Source organism: Equus quagga, chromosome 2 (assembly GCF_021613505.1).
Source record: "Equus quagga isolate Etosha38 chromosome 2, UCLA_HA_Equagga_1.0, whole genome shotgun sequence".
NCBI classification, from domain to species: domain Eukaryota; kingdom Metazoa; phylum Chordata; class Mammalia; order Perissodactyla; family Equidae; genus Equus; species Equus quagga.
The window spans coordinates 94,736,842-94,761,034 of NC_060268.1; the positions used below are offsets into that span (position 1 = coordinate 94,736,842).

Consider the following 24,193-nt stretch of genomic DNA (forward strand, 5'->3'; position numbering starts at 1 on the left):
CACAAAACCTATATGTGAATGTTTACGGCAGTTTAGTTCATAATTGCCCCAAACTGGAAACAACCCAAATATCTAGCTGGTGAGCAGATAAACAGACTGTTGGTCATAGATACAATGGAATACTACTCAGCAATTAAAGAGGAGAAAACTACTGACACGTGCAACAACACGGATGAGTTTCAGATGTATTATGTTAAGGGAAAGAAGTCAGTCTCAAAAAGCTACAAGCTGTAAGATTCCATTTATATGACATTCTGGAAAAGGCAAAATTAATAGGACAGAAGACAAATCAGTGGTTGCCAGTGGCTGAGGGTGGGGAGAAGTTGACTACAAGGGGGTAACATGGGGGCATTTATGGGGTATGCAACTGTTCCATATATTGATTGTGGTCGTGCTTACACAACTGTATGGGTTTGTAAAAACTCATAAAATTATACACGCCCAAAAAGTGAATTTTACTGTATGTAAGTTTTAAAAGTAGGTAAAGAGAGGAGGCAGCATAAATAGCCACAAAAGGTAATGTCTGTGCAACCACATGCATGTGCTTACAATATTGAATAGTATATTTAAAAATTATTAAGGTGGTAAATTTTATGTTATGTCTATTTTACCGCAATTTAAAAATATTTTAAATGCAAAACTACAAAAAATATAATGTCTGTATAATGGGCTGTTATGTAGTCATTAAAACAGTTTTTCCAGGAATTATTAATAAAATGGGAAAATCCTTGTTATGTTAGATTAAAACAAATACAAAGTTGAATTAGCAGTATGATTTTACATCTGTAAATAGGTCATGGCAGAAACACTGGAAGATTAAATGCCAAAAAATTAAGAGTGAAGATCTTGGTGACGGGGTTTTGAATGATTCATTTTCCTCCTCTATACTTCTTGTCACGTTATTAGTTTTCACTTACTCCTTTTGTAATCAGTAAAAATAGAATCATTAGAAAGTATGTGCAATGAGTTATGTATTTCTGAAATAGACTCTATTAATCATTTCATATAGGTTCATATTTAAATCATGCCAGCAAAAGAATGATCTCTTCAGGTCCACTTCTTAAAAATTTCTGTTTTTGTAGGACTAAATATTTTAAAACAGTCAAAATAGTATCGACTGACTTTTACTTCAAGGTGATGAGTTAAGCCTCTGTTTAGCTTTCCTCGCTCCCAATTTGCCATTGAATTGGCCAGGGAGACATGAAAGGTAAAAATATGTAACTCCATTGAAAAATTGGGAAACGTACCGTTAATAGATCAGATATCTTTAAGGAATTTATGTAAAATATAGAGCACTGGGCACTGCTTGAGGGACGTACCTGCTGGATGGAATTCCAAACATCCAAAGGGAACATCTGCCTGGAAAATGAGTGGCAGGGTCCCAGAGCAAGCGGCTGGAGGGGAGGAAAAGGTATGGGTGGACATCCTTCCAGGATTCTCAAATTTATGACTTCAGACTCTTCCAGTTCCGGTACCCCAAGAAAGCCACTCCAGCGCTATTTTGTAGCATCCATTTAGTAAAGCCAATGGTCGAAATAAAAAATAGAAGCATTGCCTCAAGCAAATTTTTAACAGAGACAGTTGTATCCATTGGAGAAGAACATGGGGTGCCCTGCTGACTTGGGTTACCTCAGTCAGGGAGAAGAGAAGGTCCCCCACAGGGAGCAGCTACACAAATGCTTCTGCCTGTAGCTTTCCCTTCTTCCTCATAGAAGAAAATACACACATGCACACATTACACACACACACACACACACACACACACACGTGCATGCACACACACTCACACATCATATATTAATTTCACTGGTTATATGGACCCCCAGGGCGAAAGCTGTAAGTAATATTATTACATTAATTCAAGTGAAGAATTAACTCCCTATTTAGAGTGACACTTCCACAGCACTTTTCGGCCTCCTGTTATTTCTTAGAATTTAAACTTTGAATCTTTGAGGTAATGTGCACTAATAAAAATTTTACCACTGCCTTATTTTGGCTTTTTTTTTTTTTTTTGCTGTCTACCACTTTTATGAAATCATTATTTTCCTTTTTCCCTTAGGAATTGTGAAGGGCAGAACATTCGATATAAGACATGCAGCAATCATGTAAGTTCTGTAATAAAAATTATACAATCCAATAAAATATGTTCATGTTTTAAGTTATAATGTTATAATGTGTACAGTAAAGCCTCTTGGTCCCCTTGGTGGAAAATTTGAATATCTGTTTAATTGACCACAGGTTTTGTATATCTCAGACCTTCCATTTATACTACCTTCTTAGGCCATTTCACACTTGTGATCTAATTTGGTAAGTATTTAATAATTTCTGAATTCATAGGAACAGGACATAATACCTGTAAATGCCTTCAGAGTTCAAAGCACTTTAATGTGCTCGATCTCCCGTGACCCTCGCTGTTTTGGGGAGATGTGGGCACCCTAGGTGTGGTGACGGTGACATCTCTTTTGCAAATGAGGGACTAGGGCTGAGGGAGGTGAAATTGTTTCCAGGAGCCGCCTAGGAGGAGCACAGATTGAACTGGTCTAGTGCTGTTTCTCCTGTTCCAAACCGCCGGTCCTGCCCACTGCAGGATGAGTTCAGGAGCATGTGGGTGACTCAAGAAAATCACACATAAGGAAGGATTATAAACCAACACTGAAAAGCAAAATGCAAATATTTTGCTTTACAAATTGGAAATGCAAAATAAATATCAGAAAGAAGCAGTCCTATTTTCCACGCAAAACATTTCTCTCCGAGTGATATGTACCCAAATCAAAATGACAGGAATTAAAAGGGAATTCTGAGAATGTGACATCTAAGGGAGATTTAGTTTTTAATTTTTTTATGTCCGCTTTTCTCAATTGGCTGTAACTAGTTTACTTTAAAATTTCACTTCCTGAGGCTTTGTCCCCCTCTCCTCCTTCTGTGTCCTGGGCCGGAGGGAGACCACAGTCCTGGGCAAGCATTTCTGTTCTGCAGACCCAGACTTTCCTCAGTGGGCAGCCCCAAGCTCTAGACTGGGGTGGAGCAGGCAGTGGTCGCAAGGCCTTGTGCCTGCACAGCTCAAGCCATGTTTTTGGTCTATTTTAATCAGCTTTGAAGTAGAAATGTTTATCTTTATCTCTGAAACTTAGGTGGGAAAAATGGTGGCTTATTTATTGGGCACTCAAACTCCAGTGTCACTCAGCCCCGAGGTAGCTAGACCTGTGTCCACCATGTCCTGGGAGAGGCTCACATGTCCCATGACAGCATGGAAGTCAGAGGGCTAGAGAGACATACGTGTGCATGAGGGCTCCATGTGGTGAGCTGGAAGGCCAGGTGGGGGATGAAGGAGGAAGAGAGATTGACCTGAGCCCAGGCAAAGGCAGGCCTTTAGGTACAGATATAGTCTAGCATTCCTGCTTAAACAAGCGCATGAATGCGTTAGCAGCCTGAGGGTTTTATCCATGAGACTTTTCGATCTACTATCTTTTGCCTGAGTGCATTGCTTTTAAAATTTTTTTTTATCATTGCTGCTGTAACAAATTACCGTGAACTTAGTGGCTTAAAACAACACAGATTTATTGGGGCCGGCCTGATGGTGTAGTGGTTAAGTTTGTGCTCTCTGCTTTGGTGGCCTGGAGTTCACTGGTTTGGATCCTGGGTGTGGACCTAAACAACACTCATCAAGCCGTGCTGTGGCGGTGTCCCACATACAAAATAGAGGAAGATTGGCAACAGAGGTTAGCTCAGGGCCAATCTTCCTCTCTCACACACACACACACACACACACACCACACAAAAAATACACGTAAGTTTATTATCTTACACTTCTGGAAGTCAGAAGTCCAATAGGGGACTCATTGAGCTAAAATTAAGGGGTCAGCAGCACTGCATTCCTTCTGGACGCTTGAGGAAAGAATCTGTTTCCTTGTCTTTTCCCACTTCTAGAGGCTGCCCACATCCCTTGGCTCGTGTCCCCTTCTTCCATCTCCAAAGTTGGAAATATCACACCCCTCTGACCATTTTTCTGTGGTCATCCCTGCCTGTGACCATCTGAGCAAGCTTTACGCACCTGGATAATCCGGGGTGATCTCCCCATTCTCAAGGTCCTTACCCTTAGTTAAAGGCTGCTTTGTGCAAAGTCCCTTTTGCCATGTAAGGTAAGATATTCACAGGTGCTAGGGGTTAGGTTGGGAGCATCTGTGGGGAGGGGGAGAGGGTGCATTATTCTGATTAGCACAGTGGGACAGCTTGTCTTCTCAGGAAAATTGGACTGGCCCATTCCTTCCAGTCCTTCAAGAATCAATTTCACAACAGTGTGCTATCCAGCAATACTCTGTGAAGCTCTCTAGGGGAATTCATTTTAAATTCCCAGATCAAGAGATTTCATTCTAGGGTTTCTATGTGTGTGTGTCACTCTGCTCTAGCTAATTCCAAAAAGGCATCTTTTTCAACACGGGTGTTACGGGGTTCTAGGAATATTGTCTACAGTGTAGAGTGTAGAGATGAAATGTAATATACCGAAAGTAGTGCATATTAGGTTAGGACTTTGGTGCATTTGAGTGAAGATCTGATGCCCCTGAGGCTCTGTGGGTCTTGGGAGGACCCGTGGTCTCTAACTGATGACCCCTCTGGGAGGATACCGTGGAAACCTCTAGGCTGTACCACCTCTAGGCTGGTGAGAAATGGATGCTGAGGGAGGGGGAGTTGGGGGGAGGACAGCAATGTAACTTTTGCCTTTTTCTAGTTCTCAGAGTTGGAGTCCTTAGAAAGATTTCATAAGAATATGGCATTAATTTCTATGCTTGCCATTGTAAACTCAGAGTTTCCAACCAAATTCCTTGTAGGGAAATAAGGGAGAGTTGTGGCAGGTCCTTCATAGCTCTGGTGTTCAGGGCACCCCTCCATCTCCGGGTGCCAAGCGTCTGCAGCTGGGCATTAGCCTTACTGCAGACCAGAGGTGGGTAAAGGCAGCCCCAGCTGCAGAGTTGCTGATCTGTAAGAAGTCTGCTCCTGTGCAGGAAAGATTGTGCAAATATATTCCTGGGACGATACCATAGACGTGTTGCAAGGAAGTCAAGTGCCGTAAGTGGTTGTAACCACAATGAACTCAGAGCGAAAACATGGTCACTTTTTCTTTTCATGTAATTACTTGAGCTGCTTCCTGCTTTATTAATTGGGGATTTAGAGTCATCCCCTTGAAATCTCCACCTCTCTGTCACCCAAGGTGGTCCAGAGGGCAGCAATGGGACTAGTCTGCAGCCCACCACAAGTAGAAAAAGCCCGCAGTTCTGATCAGATCACCCCTGGTGTTGCTTCTCAATGCCGTTCATGTGCTCACTGCAGATGGGCCGTGCTAGGTCAATAGTCAGCGGCTTCTCTCCTCCCTGAAATGGGGCCAGTTACCCACTCTTTTGAAGGAAGCTGTCTCTGTTGATTCCCAGATGAGGCACTTTTTTGAGGGAAACTTCCTCATCATTCAGAAATGCCCACATCTCTACTTGTGGGGGCCTGAGCGCCCCCTCTGATGGGTCTGCAAGATCTTCCATTCCCATGCAAGGGATGTCACCATCCACAGCCGGACTGTATCAGGAAGCCTGCTGTGTGAGAAGCAGAGGTCAGTGCCTGTGAGCCCCGGAGACCTGACATTCAGTTCTGTCCCAGAGATTGCTGATAACTCTATTCCTCCAGGGCCGTATCTGGAGGCCCCAGCTCCCAACCTCGGGACCATGCGGTTTGTTGTATGTGTGTCAGCTTCCTAACTCCTAACCAAAATCAATAATAATAATAATAGCTCGCACCTATTAAGTACTTCCTAAATGCTAGGCGTTGTTCTAAGCCTTTTCACGAATAAAAAATTTAACCCTCCTAATATCCCTACGAAGTAGGTGTTATTTTTATCCCCACCTTTACAGAGAAGGAAATTTAGGTAACCAGCTTTGTTAGATAGTGAAATGACACTACAGACAACAGCAACGACAATAAGGTCGCTTTTAACAACCCATGGGCACGTGAACTGCAGAGGTAATCAGAGGGACTTTATAATTTCAGATACCGTTAGAGAGACTCCAGTCCCAGGAACGGTAGGAAAGACCTTCTGGATATTCAGTTGGCGAGAGACGAAGGGCAGGGAAGAGCAGGGAGGGAACTGAAGGAGAGGCACCTGAGGGTGGTCACAGCAATGGAGTCCCCCGGCCCAGGGTGCATCCTCAGCACGGGGAGGACCTAGTTGAAGGAGAACAGACCCTGACAGCTGCATTTCTGACCTACCTCTGCCAACCTCAGCAGAGGACACCTGGGCAGGTGCTCAAGGAAAGAGTGAATGTTCTTTCGTTATGAAGCCTGGGTGTGAGAAGGACAAGCATTCGCATTCAGAGCCCATAGATGAAGAAATCCCACCCCTGGTGTCAGGAATCCATGCTTCACCGGGCAGGACCAGGAAATGAAGACGGCACTCCCTTCCCTGAGAAATCAGGCTGCGGGCCAGGGGCTCGCCCTGGGTTCATTCTGCCGGGGGGAGGTGGGGCTTTGGGCTGAAGGATCTGGAAGATTAGGGAATCAGAACACGCCAGCATGCAGTGCTGGGGCTCCCAAGTAACTGCTGGCCTCAGACATAACCCATCAGCAATCAGAATAGACCCTCACAGCCAGGGCCGGGCTCCTGGGGCCTCAGTAAGAAATTATCCTTATCAGGGGTATCAGAGCGAATGGAGAATTTCCAAGAGAACTCACGCATATCAGTAAGATGGGCTAATACTGAATTCACTGACTACTCATATTCTTTTTATACCAGGGCTTATGGTATTAAAGGAAGTGCTGGAAGAGGGCAAAGGGGAAATATTTTTTAAATCAGTCTGTCGTAATTTGGTAACATATTTCGTAGCATGAACACGTTTTTGTATGAGCACAGGAAAAGGCATGGTTAATTCCGCACTGTGGGGTCCCTGGGCTGCCTGACAGCTTTCCAGAAGAGGTGACATTTGATGTGACCCATGAAAGATCCTTTATACTACAGATCCTATGAATGGCTAATTTCTGACAGTTTTCTTTTAGCGGTATTCTTTTCTTTCCATGGCCATTGCTCTGAATTTGCGCAGGAGCTACTTGCTCTCCTGTCTGTTTCCAGAACTTCAATCCATCCTGCCATCACACTGGTCCTAAAATGCCACCTTTTCTATGTCACTCCCTTCTGTGGATCCTTATTGCTTTTAATTCCCCTCATTTGCATTCAAGGACCTCCAGAAGCTGGTTAGATTTGTCTCTTATTCAACTCACAACTTTCACCCTTGCTGGACAAGGCTGTGCCTCATAGATACTAAATTTGCTTCTGCTGTTTCTCTTTTGCTTATGTGGTTTCTCGTATCTTGTCCTGTTCACATCACACCATCCTTTAAATTCCATCTGAAATGTCTCTTTTCCACGATGCGTTGTTTGCTTACTCTAGCTTATAGTGACCACCTCCAGTAATTTATTTTTGTGCTAGAAATGTTGACATTCCTTACATAAGAAGGTCATGAAATTTCACTCACACCACAACCTGCGTATGAAGATAAAATAAAATGTTCAAATTTGCTTATGCAAAAATCGTATTTCTCCTGAGTCCCTACTCACTGGTTATCTGGGGGAAAATTAACTAAATATCTACTTCAAATTAAAGCTTGGTCCAATCCTATTGAATAAATTATCTCTTAGGTAATGGTCTGTGCCTCTTGCATAAAAATCCTTGGTTTATTAGATAGTCTGCCTGTCTTGGCTTCTCTCCCTGAGTTGTTCGTGAGGATGCTTTATGCATCTTCATGACCTTACGAGGGAAGGCAGAACTGGTCTTCAGGATGGTCCTTGAACGGCTGCTGGTTGTTATCTGCTGCCTCCCCTCCCCACCCCTGTTTTCCTTCATCTCCTCCTCCTTGTCCCCCTAATCCCATTCCTCTTTCTTCTTCTCCTTCTCCTTCTTTTCTATGCTTCCCAGGCTGGCTACCCTCTCCTGACTGAGTCAAGTTTTTCTGATCTAGGATTGATTCTTTCCTTATTAGATCTACTCTTTCTTTTTTGTTTTTTTTCTTGTGAGGAAGGTTTGCCCTGAGCTAACATCCATTGCCAATCCTTCTCTTTTTTGCTTGATGAAGATTAGCCCTGAGCTAACATCTGTGCCAGTCTTCCTCTACTTTGTATGTGGGACACCTCCATAGCATGGCTGATGAGTGGAGTAGGTCTGCACCCGGGATCCGAACCTACAAACCCTGGGCTGCCAAAGTGGAGGGCGCGGAACTTTAACCACTCTGCCACAGAGCCGGCCCCTACTCTTTACTTTTTAACTCCATTTTAATCAATTTTTAATTTAACTCTTGGATAACAATTTTATTTCCTTCATTGCAAAGTCCTACAGTAAGTCTACAAATGCCAATAACCTACTTTTTCTTTGTATTCCATACATCTATATGCTGCATCTCCAATAGGATAACAAGCTCAGTAAGTGGTGGTGGTGGATTATATTCTAGTTTCGTGTTCTCCACAGCATGTAACCTAGGCAAAGCCCATAAAGGATATTTAAATAAATAAGTGTTGTCTTGAACTTAACTGATACGGAGAAATGCTACTCAGGGAAAGGAAAGCAGAAGAATGTTTGACTTTCAAGCTTCCTAAATGTCAACTAAAGTACCTAAGACACAAGAATCCCTAGATGGTCTTGAGCCAAGCCAGGGGACCCAGCTGACCCGGACTGGACAGGCTTACTGTTGACCCTGGAAGAATGCCAAGTAAATGAGACATTTAATGGAAGTAGTCAATGTCCTCCAAGATTACTAGAAAGCAGTATTATATAATGGAATGCTTGTCACTGGGAGTCAGTCGGCTCTGTCATTTTCTAGCTGTGTGTCTTTGGGCTCATGACTAAAAGACTTTCTAGATCACCATTTTCTCCATTTGTAAAAATGAGGGGAACAATAATCCTGACCTGCCTAGCTCAAAGAGTGGTGGTGAGGAAAAAATGTCAGTGATAATCCCTGGTAAACTAAAGATATAAGGCCTTAATCAGGGATCATCATTCGCTAAGGACAGAAGCCCATTCAAATTAGCTCAGGAAAAATGGGGTTCACTGGGTAGATTAGTGGGATTTAGACATAAGCACGTCTTGAGGGCCTGGGCCAGGGGTCAGACAGTGAGGAACCCGAGTTACTTACTCATTCTGTTGAAACACGTGGTTTGTCATCTTTCCTTCTTTTATTTCTAGTTCATTCTTTGTTGTGGCAACTCACTTGTTTCACTTCAACATGCATCTCAAAAGCAATGGTTAGCCCAGTGCCAGATTTCGACATGGCATGGACCAGATTTTTGCCTCTGATGATCAGCTGTGGCCAGGAGGCTGGTCACACGTACAAACTTGGCCACCTTTTCAGCAAAGGTGGAATTTAGGCTGGCATCCTAGACTGTCTTCTGTTAATTAACGCTTGTTGGTTTTATTAAACCTCATTGGTCTATGGAATTTAAGGCAGTAAAGGGTCAGACAGCCAGCACTTTCGGTCCCTAGGGCAAGTGTAGGGACACTGAGTGAGCCTAATGCAAGGGAGGCGTTTTCACCCTGCTGTCCTATCCTCTTGGGTTTGGGTTTCAAAGAGTCAGATATAGAGAAAACTGGCCATGGTTGAAGGAAGAGGAGGCCATATAATTTTACCACTGATGATCTTCCTTCTGGTCATGGAAGACACAGTCCTCATTCCAAGAGAGAAAGGTCGTCCAATTTGTCTTCTTCAATTTGACTCTTTCTTCCATAGGTCTGACCTGGGTTGAGGTTTAATCTTGCTAAAACAAGAAAAATACGGACAGGATATAGGATTTTGCAATGACTCACAGCAAAGTAATACAACCAATACCAGGGGGAAGTTTATTTATTAATTATATTTTATTTATTCTCTGCCTACTTCCAAAAAGGATCTGAGGCAGTTTATAAAGGCCAAAAGCATAAACACAGTAAGATGCAAAAGTCAAATAGTAAAACGGGGAGAAATGGAAGAAGTTATATTTTAAATTTCTGACTGATAATTTATTAATAACAATTTACAGAAAAAATAAAGTTAAGTTTCTACTTTACCCTATACATCAAAATAAATTTCAGATGTAACCAAGCATTAAACATAATTGCTCAACTATAAAGAACTAAAAAAATACACTTAAGTTTTTATCTGTTTTTAGGGCAGGGTGGGAAAAGCATTTCTAATCTCATTAATAAAGAAACTTCAAAAGGAAGTAATAGAGCTGACTACATAAAAATTTAGCACTTCTTGACTTCACAAAGCACCAAAACCAAAATTAAATGGGGAAAATATTTTAAATACGAATGACGAGGAGCTGATAGCTTCACTATGAAGTTTAATAGTTTTATCTGTTAAAAATAATAAAAAGACAAACATTCCAATAAATGAAGGATAGAAAACAAGAAATTTTTGAAGAATTAATATAAAAAGCAAATATTCATGAAAATATGTTAAACCGAAATAATAAAAAGGAGATGTAAATTAAAACAATAAAATTTTATTTAACACTTATGATTGGAAAATTTTAGAAAATTATGATCTGCACACTGAGGAAAGGGAACTTATACAGGCTGATGATAATAATAATATCTTTCTGAGGGCCACTTGGCAATATTTTGAAAAGCCCATGAAACACACTTACCCTTTTCCTCAGAAATTTGTCCTTGGGAAATAGTCAAGGAAATGAGTAAAGATTTAGCTACAAAGATCTTTGTTATTTATTCTATTTTTGAATACAAGCGATTTCCCAAAGTTTTATAATGAACATGTATTAGCTTTGTAATAAGAAAAAAATAAAATAATAGATTGTCTTTTCTGTATCTATTTTCTTTAATTGGGAAGTTTGTATACCACAAGTCGAGTTTGAAGGGTAAAGTGGCACTTTTTGTCACTCAGCATCTTGCTTTGGAAATATCTAATGGGAGGGACCAGTAATTTAGTAAAAAGACCCCTGAGTCATCAGGACTCGTACAAACACTTTTTACTGTTATTATGGGAGCTCCCTAGGGTGTTTACTTGTAATTTGTTTGCTTTTGCTGTAGACAGAATTTGAACAAGCTGCATTTTCTGCTTCCCATCCTACAGCCAGTCGAAGGCAGGCACTTCGTACCAGGGAAGAGGGATGGCTGGGGGCCCGGCAACAAGAGGGAAAACAACAACAACAAAAAACACACAAAGAAACAAGCCCAAGTTCTCACAAAGCACAGCAGTTTGCGGCCGGTTAACCTAGGAGCAAATAATCTTTCACGCTGAAATGGCTCTTGAAGGCGTGGATGATAATTAATATTCCCTATGAAAACCTTGAGTTGCCTGGAAAAATTAAAAGCCTTCCATTTCTCTCGTTTCAAAAAGGAGACTGTGTAATGCATTTGAAAATTTATATCCAAGATGGTTAAAAGAGAGCAAAATTTGGCATCTGAATATAGTAAGCTTTAATAATCTGGCAGCAAATACCTGGGTGGAGGAGTGAGCAGAATAAATAAGGAGATCCCCTGTATACATGATTATTGCTGAGGTCCCAGTAGAATTCCACCACTATAGATTCAGTTTTGAATTTTTAAAAAAAGTGAAGGAACGAGGTGACTCACGGGGGAGAGGCAGGTGGGACTCTGGTAAACTTGCTCAGCTGCCATTGGCCCGTCTCGCTGGTTCATGTGTGTGTGGCCCTTGCTCTCCCCCTCCAGGACTGCCCTCCGGATGCAGAGGACTTCAGAGCCCAGCAGTGCTCCGCGTACAATGATGTCCAGTATCAGGGGCGCTATTACGAATGGCTTCCACAGTATAATGATCCTGCTGCCCCCTGCGCGCTCAAGTGTCATGCCCGGGGTCAGAACTTGGTGGTGGAGCTGGCTCCCAAGGTACTGGATGGAACTCGTTGCAATGCTGACTCCCTGGACATGTGTATCAGTGGCATTTGTCAGGTAAGTCACACCTGCGTCCCATGGCCCCAGTTTGAGGATGTGCCCTGCCTACACCCTCGAAAGAGAATCTTTTTCTTCTGTACTTTTGTTCACACAGAGGAAATATTGCTATTGTTAATTTTAATGTAAAAAAATATTTTAGAGTATTACTCACTTTTAAATATTATGTTTTATTTATTTAAAACAGTGCGCATTTTCCCCATTTAGAATCTAAAGATTGCAATATATGACCCCTTGTGAGTCCTCTAGGTCAGTGGTTCTCCAACTTGAAAGTCCCTCAGAATCACCTGAAGGACTTGTTAAATAGCCTGCTAGCCCCCAACCCCAGAGTTTCTGATCCAGTAGGTCTGGGGTGGGGCCCAAGAATTTGCATGTCTAACAAATAAACACAGTAAGATGCTGATGCTGCTGGTCCGGGGACCCCCTGCTTTGCAAGGGTAATATTGGTAGGTTCCCGGAGCCCTCTTATTAAATTAACTCATTGTTTTGGATCTTTGGGAGCAATGACTTATATACTGAAAAATTAGCAAGGATGCGTTCCAGCAGATTTTTCAGAGTGGATTTTGCAGAGCTATGACTGAGGCATCACCCCTCATGGCTTGTAAAGGTGTGAGAATTCAGGGTACAGGTTGCTGAGACAGTGTGGGGAGGGCAGGAAAGGCTAGGATTCCACCCCCATTCTTTTGATTTCTGGAGAAAATTTAAATAATAATGAGTGTCTAGTATGCCATCTATCCTATTATTTTCATAACAAAAGCAGTAGTAGCAACAGCAAATGAGCAGCCTGACCACTTACTAAGTGTCAAACACTACCACGCATCTCAGACTTCACATGCTCAAAGACGAAGCTTGATCTTGCTCCCCAAACTAGCTTCTCCTCCCTTCATCCCTTCATCTAGAGAATGGCATCCGGTTGCTCAACACAAAAGTTTGCAGCCATTCTTGATTCTTCTCTTTCAACCCACACATCGAATCCATCGCCAACTCCTGCCAATTCTACTTCCAAAGCTTGTTTTGAATCCACCATTTCTTTCTACCTCCACTGACTTCTTTCTTACTCTAAGTTTTGCTTCTAAGTTTTGGCAATTATGAATAAAGCTGCTGTAAACAGCCAAGTGCAAGTTTTTATATGGACACAAGTTTTCAACACATTTGAGTAAATACCAAGGAGAGCAATTGTTCAATTGTTGTATCATCGTAAGAGTATGTTTAGTTTTGTAAGAAAGTGCCAAACGGTCTTCCACAGTGACTGCCATTTTCTGCTCCTACCAGCAATAAATGAGAGTCCATATCACTCCCAGCATTTGGTGTTTTCATTGTTCTAGACTTTGGCCATTCTAATAGGTGTGTAGTGGTATCTCATTGTTGTTTTAATTTGCAATTCCCTAATGACATATGATGTCGAGCATCCTTTCATATGCTTATTTGCCATCTAAATATCTTTTTTGATGAGGTCTGTTCAGGTGTCTTGCCCGTTTTTTAACTGGGTTGTTCATTTTCTTATTAAGAGTTCTTTGTTTGTTTTGGATAATAGTCCTTTATCAGATGCATCTTTTGCAAATATTTTTTCCCAGTGTGACTTGTCTTCTCCTTCTCTTGACAGCGTCTTTTGCAGAGCAGAAGCTTTTAATTTTAGTGAAGTCCAGCTTATCAGTTATTTCTTCCAGCGATCTAAAAAGTCATCACCATGCCCAAGGTCACCTAAGTTATCTTCTAGGAGTTTCATAGTTTTGTGTTTTACATGTAGGTCTATGATCCATTTTGAGTTCATTTTTGTGGAGGATGTAAGTCTGTGTCTGAATTCATTTCTTTTTTTTAAAGTGGATGTGCTGTTGTTTCAGCACCATTTGTTGAAAGGACGATCTTTTCTCCATTGTATTGTCTTTGCTCCTTTGTCAAAGATCTCTTGACTTTTATTATTATGGGTTTGTTTCTGTGCTCTCTATTCTGTTCCATTGATCCATTTGTCTCTTCTTTTGCCAATACCATACTTGTCTTGATTACTTTACCTTTATAATAAGTCTTGAATTTGGGTAGCGGTAGTCCCCTGACGCTGTTCTCCTTCAGGATTGTGTTGACCACCCTGGGTCTTTTCCCTCTCTCTATGTAAACTTTAGGGTCAGTTTGTCAATATCCACAAGATAACTTCCTGGAATCAAGTTGAGAATAACGAACATCTTGACAATATGGAGTCTTCTTCTCCACAAACGTGGAATATCTCTCCATTTATTTAGTTCTTCTTTGATTTCTTTCATCAGAATTTTGTAGTTTTATTCATATAATTCTTGTACAAAATTTTTGTTAGATAGTTGCTTCTATCTTCATGAGAAATATTGGTCTGTATGTTTCTTGTAACATCTTTGGATTCGGCATTCAGGGTAGTGCTGGCCTCATAGAATGAGTTAGGAAGTATTCTCTCTTTTTCTATCTTCTGGAAGAGATTGCAGAACACTGGTATAATTTCTTCCTTAAATGTTTGGTGGAATTCACCAATGAACCGATCTGGGCCTGGCACTTTCTGTTTTGGAAGGTTGCTAATTATTGATCAATTCCTTTAATAGATATAGGTCTACTCAGATCATCTGTTTCTTCTTGTGTGAGTTTTGGCAGATTGTGTCTTTCAAGGAATTGGTCCATTTCATCTAGGTTATCTTGGGTGATACGTATGCATGGAGTTACTCGTAATATTCCTTTAATATTACAGACACCTTTCAGTGTCCGTGGGATCTGTAGTGATGTTCCCTCTTTCATTTTTGATATTGGTAATTTAACAATTTGTATCTTCTATGTTTTTCTTAGCCTGGTTAGAAACATTGATTTTACTGATCTTTTCAAAAATTAGCTTTTGATTTTGTTGATTTTCTTGATTGATTTTCTATTTTCAATTTCATTGATTTCTGCTCTAATTTTTATTATTTCTTTTCTTCTGCTTACTTTGGATTTAATTTGCTCTTTTTCTTCTAGTTTCCTAAGGTGGAAGCTTAGATTATTGGTTGTAGATCCTTCGTCTGTTCTTATATATGCATTCAATGCTTCAATTTCCCTTTAAGCACTGCTTTCACTGCATCTTACATATTTTGATAAATTGTATTTTACTTTTCATCAAAATATTTTTGAATTTCTTTTGAGACATCTTCTTTGACTCATGTGTTATTTAGAAGTATGTTGTTTAATATCCAAGTATTTTGAAAATTTCCAGCTATGGTTCTGCTAATGATTTCTAGTTTAATTCCACTGTGGTCTGGGAGCAGACAGTATATTATTCTTGTTCTTTTAGATTTTTTAAGGTGTGTTTTATGGCCTAGCATGTGATCTATCTTGGTGAATGTTCCATGTGACCTTGAGAAGAATGTGCCTTCTGCTGTTCTTGGATGAAGAAGTCAAGAGATATCAATTATATTCAGTTGATTGATGATACTGTTGAATTCAACTATGTTCCTACTGATTTTCTACCTGCTGGATCTGTCTGTTTCTGAGAGAGAGGTGTTGAAGTCTCCAACTATAATAGTGGATTTCTTTACTTTTCCTTGCAATTCTATCAGTTTTTGCCGCGCATATTTTGACATTCTATTGTTAGGCACAGACGCATTAAGGATTGTTATGTCTTCTTGTAGTATTGACCCTTTATCATTACATAAATGCCCCTCTTAAATCTGATAAATTCTCTTGCTCTAAAATCTGGTCTGTCTGAAACTAATATACCTACTCCTACTTTATCTTGATTAATGTTAGTATGCTATATCCTTCTCTATCCTTTTACTTTTAACCTACATGTGTCTTTATATTTAAAGTGCATTTTTTGTAGACAACAGATAGTTGGATCTTATTTTTTTTATCTACTCTGACAATCTCTGTCTTTTAATTGGTATTTTAATTGGTATATTTAGACCAGTGATGTTTAAAGTGATTATTGTTATAGTTGGATTAATATCTATCATATTTGTTATTGTTTTCTATTCATTACTCTTGTTCTGTATCCCTATATTTGTTCACTCTTTTTCTGCTTTTTAATTAAACTTTTTATATGATTCCACATTTTCTCTCCTACTTAGTATATCAGTTATACTTCTCTTTTTCTTCTTTTGCTTTCTTAAGTAGTTGCCCTATAGTTTGCAATATACATTTACAACCAATCCAAGTTCACTTTCAAATAACACTATTACTGCTTCATGGGTATAGTGAAAATTCCCATGACAAAGTAATAGTAAAAAATATTAATTCCTCCCTGCATCCCTGTTATCATTTCAATCATTCATTTCACTTATATATAAGCATACATGTATGTATGTGTATACACATATATATATGTCAGCATACATAGTTGAACACATTGTTGCTATTATTATTTTCAATAAACGATTATGTTTTAGATAGACTGATAATGAGAAAAATAAAAGTTTTTATTTTACCTTCATTTATTCCTTCTTCAGTACTCTTCCTTTCTTTATGTAGATCTGAATTTCTGTCCTATATCATTTTCCTACTCTCTGAAGAACTTGGTCTAAAAGCAACAAATTCCCTCAATTTTTGTTTGCCTGAGAAAGTCTTTATTTCTCTCTCACTTCTGAAGGATGACTTCACAGGGTACAGAAGTCTGGGTTGTTTCTTTCTCTTAACACTTTAAATATTTCCTTCTACTCTTTTCTTGTTTGCATGTTTTCTAAGGAGAAGTCAGATGTAATTCTTATCTTTGCCCCTCTATACATAAGGTGTTTTATTCCTCTGGCTTCTTTCAAGATTCTTTTTCTTTGTCTTTGATTTTATGCAGTTTGAATATGATATGCCTAAGTGTAGTTTTTTTGACATTTATCTTGCTTCGTGTTCCAAGCTTGAGCTTCCTGGACCTATGGTTTTGTGTCTGATATTAATATGGGGGAAAATCTCAATCATTATTGCTTCAAAGATTTCTTCTGTTCCTTTCTCTCTTTCTGGTATTCCCATTACGCCTATGTCACACCTTTTGTAGTTGTCCCACAGTTCCTGGATGTACTGTGTTGGGTATTTTTTTTCAGTCTTTTTTCTCTTTGCTTTTCCATTAGGGATGTTTCTGTTGACATATCCTCTACCTCATTCTACTCTTCTCCCTTTTGTGCTGCTTTTTCAATTCTGCCAAAATGCCAGAAAGCCCTTCCACATGCTGTTCCTACTGCCTTCTAATTATGCTGCTGGCTACTCTTACTCATCTTCGTGACATCAGCCTAATGTCACTTCCTTACAAGGTTTTCTGTGATTTCTCTTTCTAAATTAATTCTCCTGGTTCTATTATAATACCTTTAAATTGCACTGTAATATTCTATAATTACACATTTATTTGTGTGATTATTTGATTATGACTGTCTCCCACACCAGAGTGTAAGCTCTTTGAAGTTAGGAATCATATGTGTGCTGCTCACTGACACACCCCAGAGCCTCCACCATGTCTGGCCCCATAGAGGGTCCTCAGTAAACCTGGCTGAACAGATGCGTCTTACCTACTTGTAAATGCAGAGGCAGTTCAGATCTCTTGGTCTTTCTTTTAACCTCCAATCTTGAATTTTCTAGCTCAAGCTTGATGTCTGTTCTGGGAGATTCCACAGATTCCTCCAATTCAGCATGTCCCCCTCCTCCAAATAAACTATTATTTTCTTCCCCGATCAAGTAGTTCTTCTAACTGCTATTCCTATTCATTTCTGTTTATGGAGCCGCAGTTCTCAATGTTACCTTCCTGAGTTCGTGTTGTAGTCACTGTGCGTATTTGCTCACGTGTCCTCTGTATCCTGGTACCTCTACCAAATCTCTCACATTTTACTCTGATTTTCTCTCTCACTTTCACCTTTTTACCCCGAGACTAGACTAGCCAGTCTCTCCCAGCAGCCTAGCTAATGGCTCTTCCTTTCTCTCCTACTCAATTGAACCGTCTTATTGGATGTTTGCTGTTGACTAATCTTCCCAAAGGTCAGTGTTTTCTACTTCATTCTTCTGTTTCCTATGCTGTCAATGGTTTCCCTTTGTAACCACCAGTTCACTTCTGGCTCTTCCACTAACCAATAATAATAGCTATTATTTGTCAATGGAATTATGCTTTTTTGTTTCCAAGTTTTTTACAATAAGCACATATTGCTTTATAATTAAAAAGAATTGTTATTAAAGGCAATTTAGTCTGGGCTGAAGAAGAACACGCTGGACAAGGTAATGTTTTGACACTGAGGTTTTGCAAAGTTGAGTAGGAGTTACATAAACCAAAATGAGGAAGGCAATCACAGGCAGAAGGAATAGCAATGGTGAAGAGATGTAACAGTAGGTGTGTTTAAGGATCTATGACTCCTTCTGTAGAGTTGAGGTGAAAAATACCTGTGAGATAATGCTAGAAGTTGAGGTTCCAGACTAGGTGGAAACTGATCATTAACATTTTCTGAAAGTCATAAGAGGAGCCATTGAAGGATTTTATAGGGACTAGCTCAGTTGGGATTGTCTTTAGAAAGGTCACTCAAGTGGCAAAGTGGCAGGTTGTTTGGAGAGGATAGCGTCTGGGCAAATGAGAAGGTCAAGTGTCAGGTAACAAGAGCTAGGAGGAAGGCAGAGGTAGGATGCATGAAGAAGGAGAGACAAATTCTAGAGATTAAAGAAGCAGATATTTTAGTACTGGAAGTTTGATTGGATGTGGGAAGTGAAAGAGAGAAGTTTAGAATGATGTCTGGATTTCTGACATGATGGCTAAGTAAATGATGAGGCCATTCACCAAGACAGAAAACATTGGGTGAGGACCAAGTGTATGGGGAAAAGGTAATGAGCCTGAGGTACCTGTGGATATCCAAGTTGACCCGAATTTAGAGCTTACAAGAGAATTCTAGACTAGAAACATAGACCTAGGGGTTGTCACATGGTTAAAGCTAATATATGTCCTTGGCGACTGAATAAGAAAAGTAGATTTGCAAGGACGGAGTCCTGGCCCCATCATTTAAGGGACCATCATTGGAAGAGGTGCCCATCATGGGGACTGAACAGAATAGTCTTCTGTATAATAAAACACTGGGAAAAAACAAGATATGGGAGGGTGAGTGTTTAAGAAGGAAAGTTAGCCGTGTCAAATACTTCAGCAAAGTCAAGAGGGATTAGGACTGAAATATGCCTCCTTCGTTTGGACCAAACCAACACCACTGGTGACCTAGCTTGAGCAGTCTCTCAGTGACATGGTTGGAGTGGATACTGGTTGGTGGTGTGGCAAGATGTACTAGTTTCCTGTGGTTGCTGACCATCTCTGAGCCTTGGTGTGTAAAAGGGAGGTATTACCCTCCTTGTTGGTCCTATATTAAATTCCTTCTTTCACGAGCTGCATTCGACAAGCCCAGCACAATAGCTGTCACTCAGGAAGCTTGCAGTCCACACTGGTTCCCTTTCCCTGGCTTCTCCTCGTGCTCACTGACCCCAGCCCGCAATCCTTATTCATTGTCTAAGGTGCATGGTTTGCGCCAGTAGTTTCCAAGGTTTGAAAGGGCTTGCAGGATGAAGGTGGTTTTCTGTGCTGAGTTAGTTCCTTTAAAATGCGTGCTCCCTGTCGCGTTTTTGTGATTCTGATGGGTGAGCAGATTCTTTGGGCAGGAGCAGGTGAATCCCGGTTGCTGAAAGCCAAGTGCTCTTTCGGCAAGGCTGTTTGGGTAAAAAGAATTGCATGCACTTCCTCAGGAGTGACTCAGACACTTCTCAGTTGAATTCAGGGTCTTGCCTTCAGCAGGATAATGTTCACGTAAGTTCCCTTTCCGAACAAAGTGGCCATGGCCATCAGCAGTCCTTAGGGTGAGAGCAAGAGAACTCTGACTCTCACTGCTTGCCTTAGGATCGGTGAACTGAGCCCTGACGTTGGCTTGGCACAGACTACAGATAAGTTTTGCAAGCGTGCTTACAGTTTGCTTATTTGAATTAACCTGTCACCGTGCTCCTGGGGACAACTTTCTGTGATCTTGAGCACAGCAGGCAGCACAAGACAACTGCACTCACTGAGGGAAATCCACTTTGGATTTTTATCATAAAGAGAACCTGCTTGGAACCACGTCCAGAGAACAAGTCTAATTTGTCCTTCATGTTTCTTGACTTCCCTGATGGCTGGGTAGATGAGGAAACCACTTTGTATTTTTAGTAAAAATAATAGCAACTAACACTTACTGGGTACTCACCAGGCACCAGGCATTGTCTCAGCACTTTACTGTTAGTGCAGCAGACGCTCTGAGGTGGGTGCAGGCATTATCCCATCTCTATTTATAAGGAAATTGGAATTAGAAGGGGTTAAGTAACTTGTCCAAGTTGTGGAGCTAGAAAATGGTAGTGCTGGAATTTGAATCCAGGCAACCCAATTCTGGAATCCATTTTCTTAACCATTGCACTATACTGATGGCACTCATACTTTTTGTGTTGCTACATGTGTAGCTGAAGTTTGTAACTGAAAACAAGATGTGGTTCTGGTTAAGGACAATCAGTACAGTCATTGAGTCAGGCATGGACAGCTTAGTATGGAGGTCGAGACTGAAATATCTACACACCATTCAGGGAGAGCTATTGCCCAGGTGTAGTCATGGTGAGTGATGAGGAATGCCATGACCTGGAGAATACAGACATGCTCATCGTGAAGGGGCATATCCACAGAGTGTTCATTTGTCAACAGACGCTAGAAGTCTGGATTTTAATGTGGAATGTCCAATGTAAGACACCACCTTCATTGAAAACTATAAGACATTCTTGAAAGAAATTGAAGAAGACATAAAGAAATAGAAAGATATTCCACGTTCATGGGTTGGAAGAATAAATATAGTTAAAATGTCCATTACTACTAAAGCAATCTACAGATTCAATGCAATCCCTATCAGAATCCCAATGACATTCTTCACAGAAATCAAACAAAGAGTTCTAAAATTTATATGGAACAGCAAAAGACCTCAAATAGCTAAAGCCATCCTGAGAAAAAAGAAGGAAGCTGGAGGCATCACAATCCCTGACTTCAAAATATACTACAAAGCTATAGTAATCAAAACAGGATGGTACTGGCACAAAAACAGACACACAGATCAACGGAACAGAATTGAAAGCCCAGAGATAAAACCACACATCTACGGACAGCTAATCTTTGACGGAGGTGCCAAGAACATACAATGGAGAAAAGACAGTCTCTTCAGTAAATGGTGTTGGGAAAACTGGACAGCCACCTGCAAAAGAATGAAAGTAGACTATTATCTTTCCCCATACATGAAAATTAACTCAAAATGGATTAAAGACTTGAATGTAAGACCTGAAACCATAAAACTCCTAGAAGAAAAGACAGGCAGTGCACTATTTGATAACAGTCTTGGCAGCATGTTTTCAAATACCATGTCTACTAAGGCAAGGGAAACACAAGAAAAAGTTAACAAATGGGACTACATCAGACTAAAAAGCTTCTGCATGACAAAGGAAACTCGTAACAAAACGAAAAGATAACCCACCCATCCTCTGGGAGAAAATATTTGTAAATTGTATATCTGACAAGGGGTTAATTTCCAAAATATATAAAGAGCTCATACAACTCAATGACAAAAATCAAACAACCCAATCAGAAAAAATGGGCAAAGGATATAAACAGACATTTTCCCAAAGAAGATATTCAGGTGGCCAACAGGTACATGAAAAGATGCTCCACATCACTAATTATTAGGGAAATGCAAATCAAAAGCTACAAGGAGATATCACCTTACATGGGTCAGAATGGCTATAATTACCAAGATGAAAAATAACAAACGTTGGAGAGGACGTGCAGAAAAGGGAACACTTATATACTTCAGGTGGGAATACAAATTGTTGCAGCCACTATGGAAAACAGTATGAAGATTTCTCAAAATATTAAAAATAGAAATACCACAGGACCCAGCTATCCCACTACTGGGTATTTATCCAAAGAACTTGAAATCAGCAATCCAAAGAGATTTATGCATCCCTTATTCATTGCAGCATTATTCACAATAGCCAAGACATGGAAGCAACTCAAGTGCCTTTCTACAGATGTATGGATAAAGAAGATGTGGCATATATATACAATGGAATATTAGCCATAAAAAAAGACAAAATCATCCCATTTGCAACAACATGGATGGTCCTTAAGAATATGATGTTAAGTGAAATAAGCCAGACAGAGGAAGACACTGCATGATTTCACTCGTATGTGGAAGATAAACAAATACAAGGATAAAGAGAACAGATTAGTGGTCACCAGATGGGAAGGGGGCTGGGGGTGGGTGAAAGGGGTAAAGGGGCACATACGTATGGTGATGGACAAAAATTAGACTACTGATGGTGAGCATGATGAAGTCTATACAGAAATTGGTAAATAATAATGTACACCCCAAAATCACACAATGTGATATACCATTGTGATCTCAGTAAAATAATTGAAAAAAAAACAAACACAAAACACCTTGCTTGCTATTAATGACCCTGCTTTATCCCTTAATGGTGAAATGGTACTCCTGTATACTGCAGGCTAGGTTTTCCTGCAGTAACCAACATCCGCCAAAGCTCAGCGGCTTAAAACAATTGAAGATTAGTTCTGGTTAACGCCACCTCTCCAACATGGATCAGCAGGGGTCTCTGCTCTTTGACTATCTCACAGGGAGACTGCGGGAGGCTTTATTCAAACACGTTTTACACAATAACTCCAGTAGTGAGAAAAGAAACATGCGACTGGAGCAATGACCCTTAAAGCTACTTACAGAAATGACACGGACACTTAGACTGATATTTCATTGGCTGAAGACAGTCAGTGACCCCACTTGACTTCAAGGAGGGAGGAGAAGTTCAGTCTTTCCGTGGCCAAAAGGAGAAGCTAAACATTTGTGGATATCCCTAATGACTACCACAGCTCCGTGTACTCTGATTTTTAAGGCAGGAATGTTAGAATTTTTTCTAAGGTAGAACCCCGTTTTCAGAGATCTCAAACAGAGGTTGACTGAAAAAGTTGTTCGGTTCTTGACGGATGAACTTTGATGTATCTGGAAAATTTATATCGTGCTTAATATGGAGTAATGTCACTTATTTAAACACTGTCTTCTTTTAGCTGATTAGGAAATCATATGCAAGAACTGTGAAAGAATTCTTAGCTGAAATGATGATTTATATATGAGTATTTATTCCTAAATGTACTGCTCATATATTTTAAGTGTTTGTTTATATTATCCCCTATCTTGTATAATTTGTCTCATTAACTACACTGTAATATATGAATCTTGGCTTATTGACTTATACTCTGTAGTGGCTGGCTCTTTAGAAATTGGTTATTTAATAAAAGTTCAATTTTATTGATATGTTTATCGATTAATGGTTTTTAAATCATTACAATTAGAGATCTTGACTTCAGGAGATGTCACAGAATTGAAAACACTTCAAGCAATTTTTTAAAAGTTGCTTATTGTTGGTTATGATGAGATCTGAGAGCCAAAATTCAGTAGTCTCTCAATTTCAAGGGTATTTCTGGCTTATACCCTCTGAATCACAAGGCAGTCAGACCTTCTTTTCAGATATTATTTTTCTGTGATGTTTTCACATGTTTTTTTCGGCTGTAAGATTTGGATGAACTGTAACTTAAAAAAAAAATTATGAAACAAATATAAGTGCTTAGGGAGGTATTCGATTGCCCAAGACCTTGCAAGGCCCTAAACACTTCAAAACAAGCCCATCCTAGCTCCTAAACCCACACCCTTCCCGGATGACCAGATAGAGGGTGATTCTCATTCTCATGAAATGCAAAGTGCTCAGGGACACGAATGTGTGAGGACAGAGCTTGGCGCGGGAACAGCGTTTCTATAATTTAATGGTAGAATTACTCCCCTTGGAGAAACTTGCATGAACACAAGTTACTCATTGATTGAATCCCAACCATGCAAGTCTGTTTCCAAAATCAATCACTCTTAAGTTGTTCCATATGTACTTGTAAATATTAATATAATGGCCTATGTAAATGGGTTCTTTATTGTCCATCTGCTGATACTAAAGGTGAGGGAGGTGTAGCGTAGTGTTAAGATTCTGGTGTCAGATGACCTGGGTTTTAAAACCATTACTGACATTGTATAATAGCTCTGTAATGTTGGGAAGTCATTCAACCTCAGTAACATTCAGATGTCTTATTTATAAAATAGAGATAAAAGGTATTGACTATATCATGAGGTTGCTGTGACGATTAACTGAAATAATGTGTTTAAAGTGCTTGGCAAAATGCCAGGCAAGCATCCCATAGTAATCAACTATAATTCTTAATATTTTATTACTATC

General features: G+C 40.1%; 1 protein-coding gene across 1 annotated transcript in view; it reads left to right on the forward strand.

The window, feature by feature from the left end:
* ADAMTSL3 (ADAMTS like 3) overlaps window positions 1-24,193 on the forward strand; it is a 312,372-nt gene that overhangs the window by 113,523 nt on the left and 174,656 nt on the right. Inside the window, exons 5-6 of the mRNA XM_046655289.1 lie at window positions 2,060-2,105; window positions 11,693-11,929. Of these exons, the coding sequence (XP_046511245.1) occupies window positions 2,060-2,105; window positions 11,693-11,929 (283 nt within the window). The remainder of the gene's footprint in view (window positions 1-2,059; window positions 2,106-11,692; window positions 11,930-24,193) is intronic.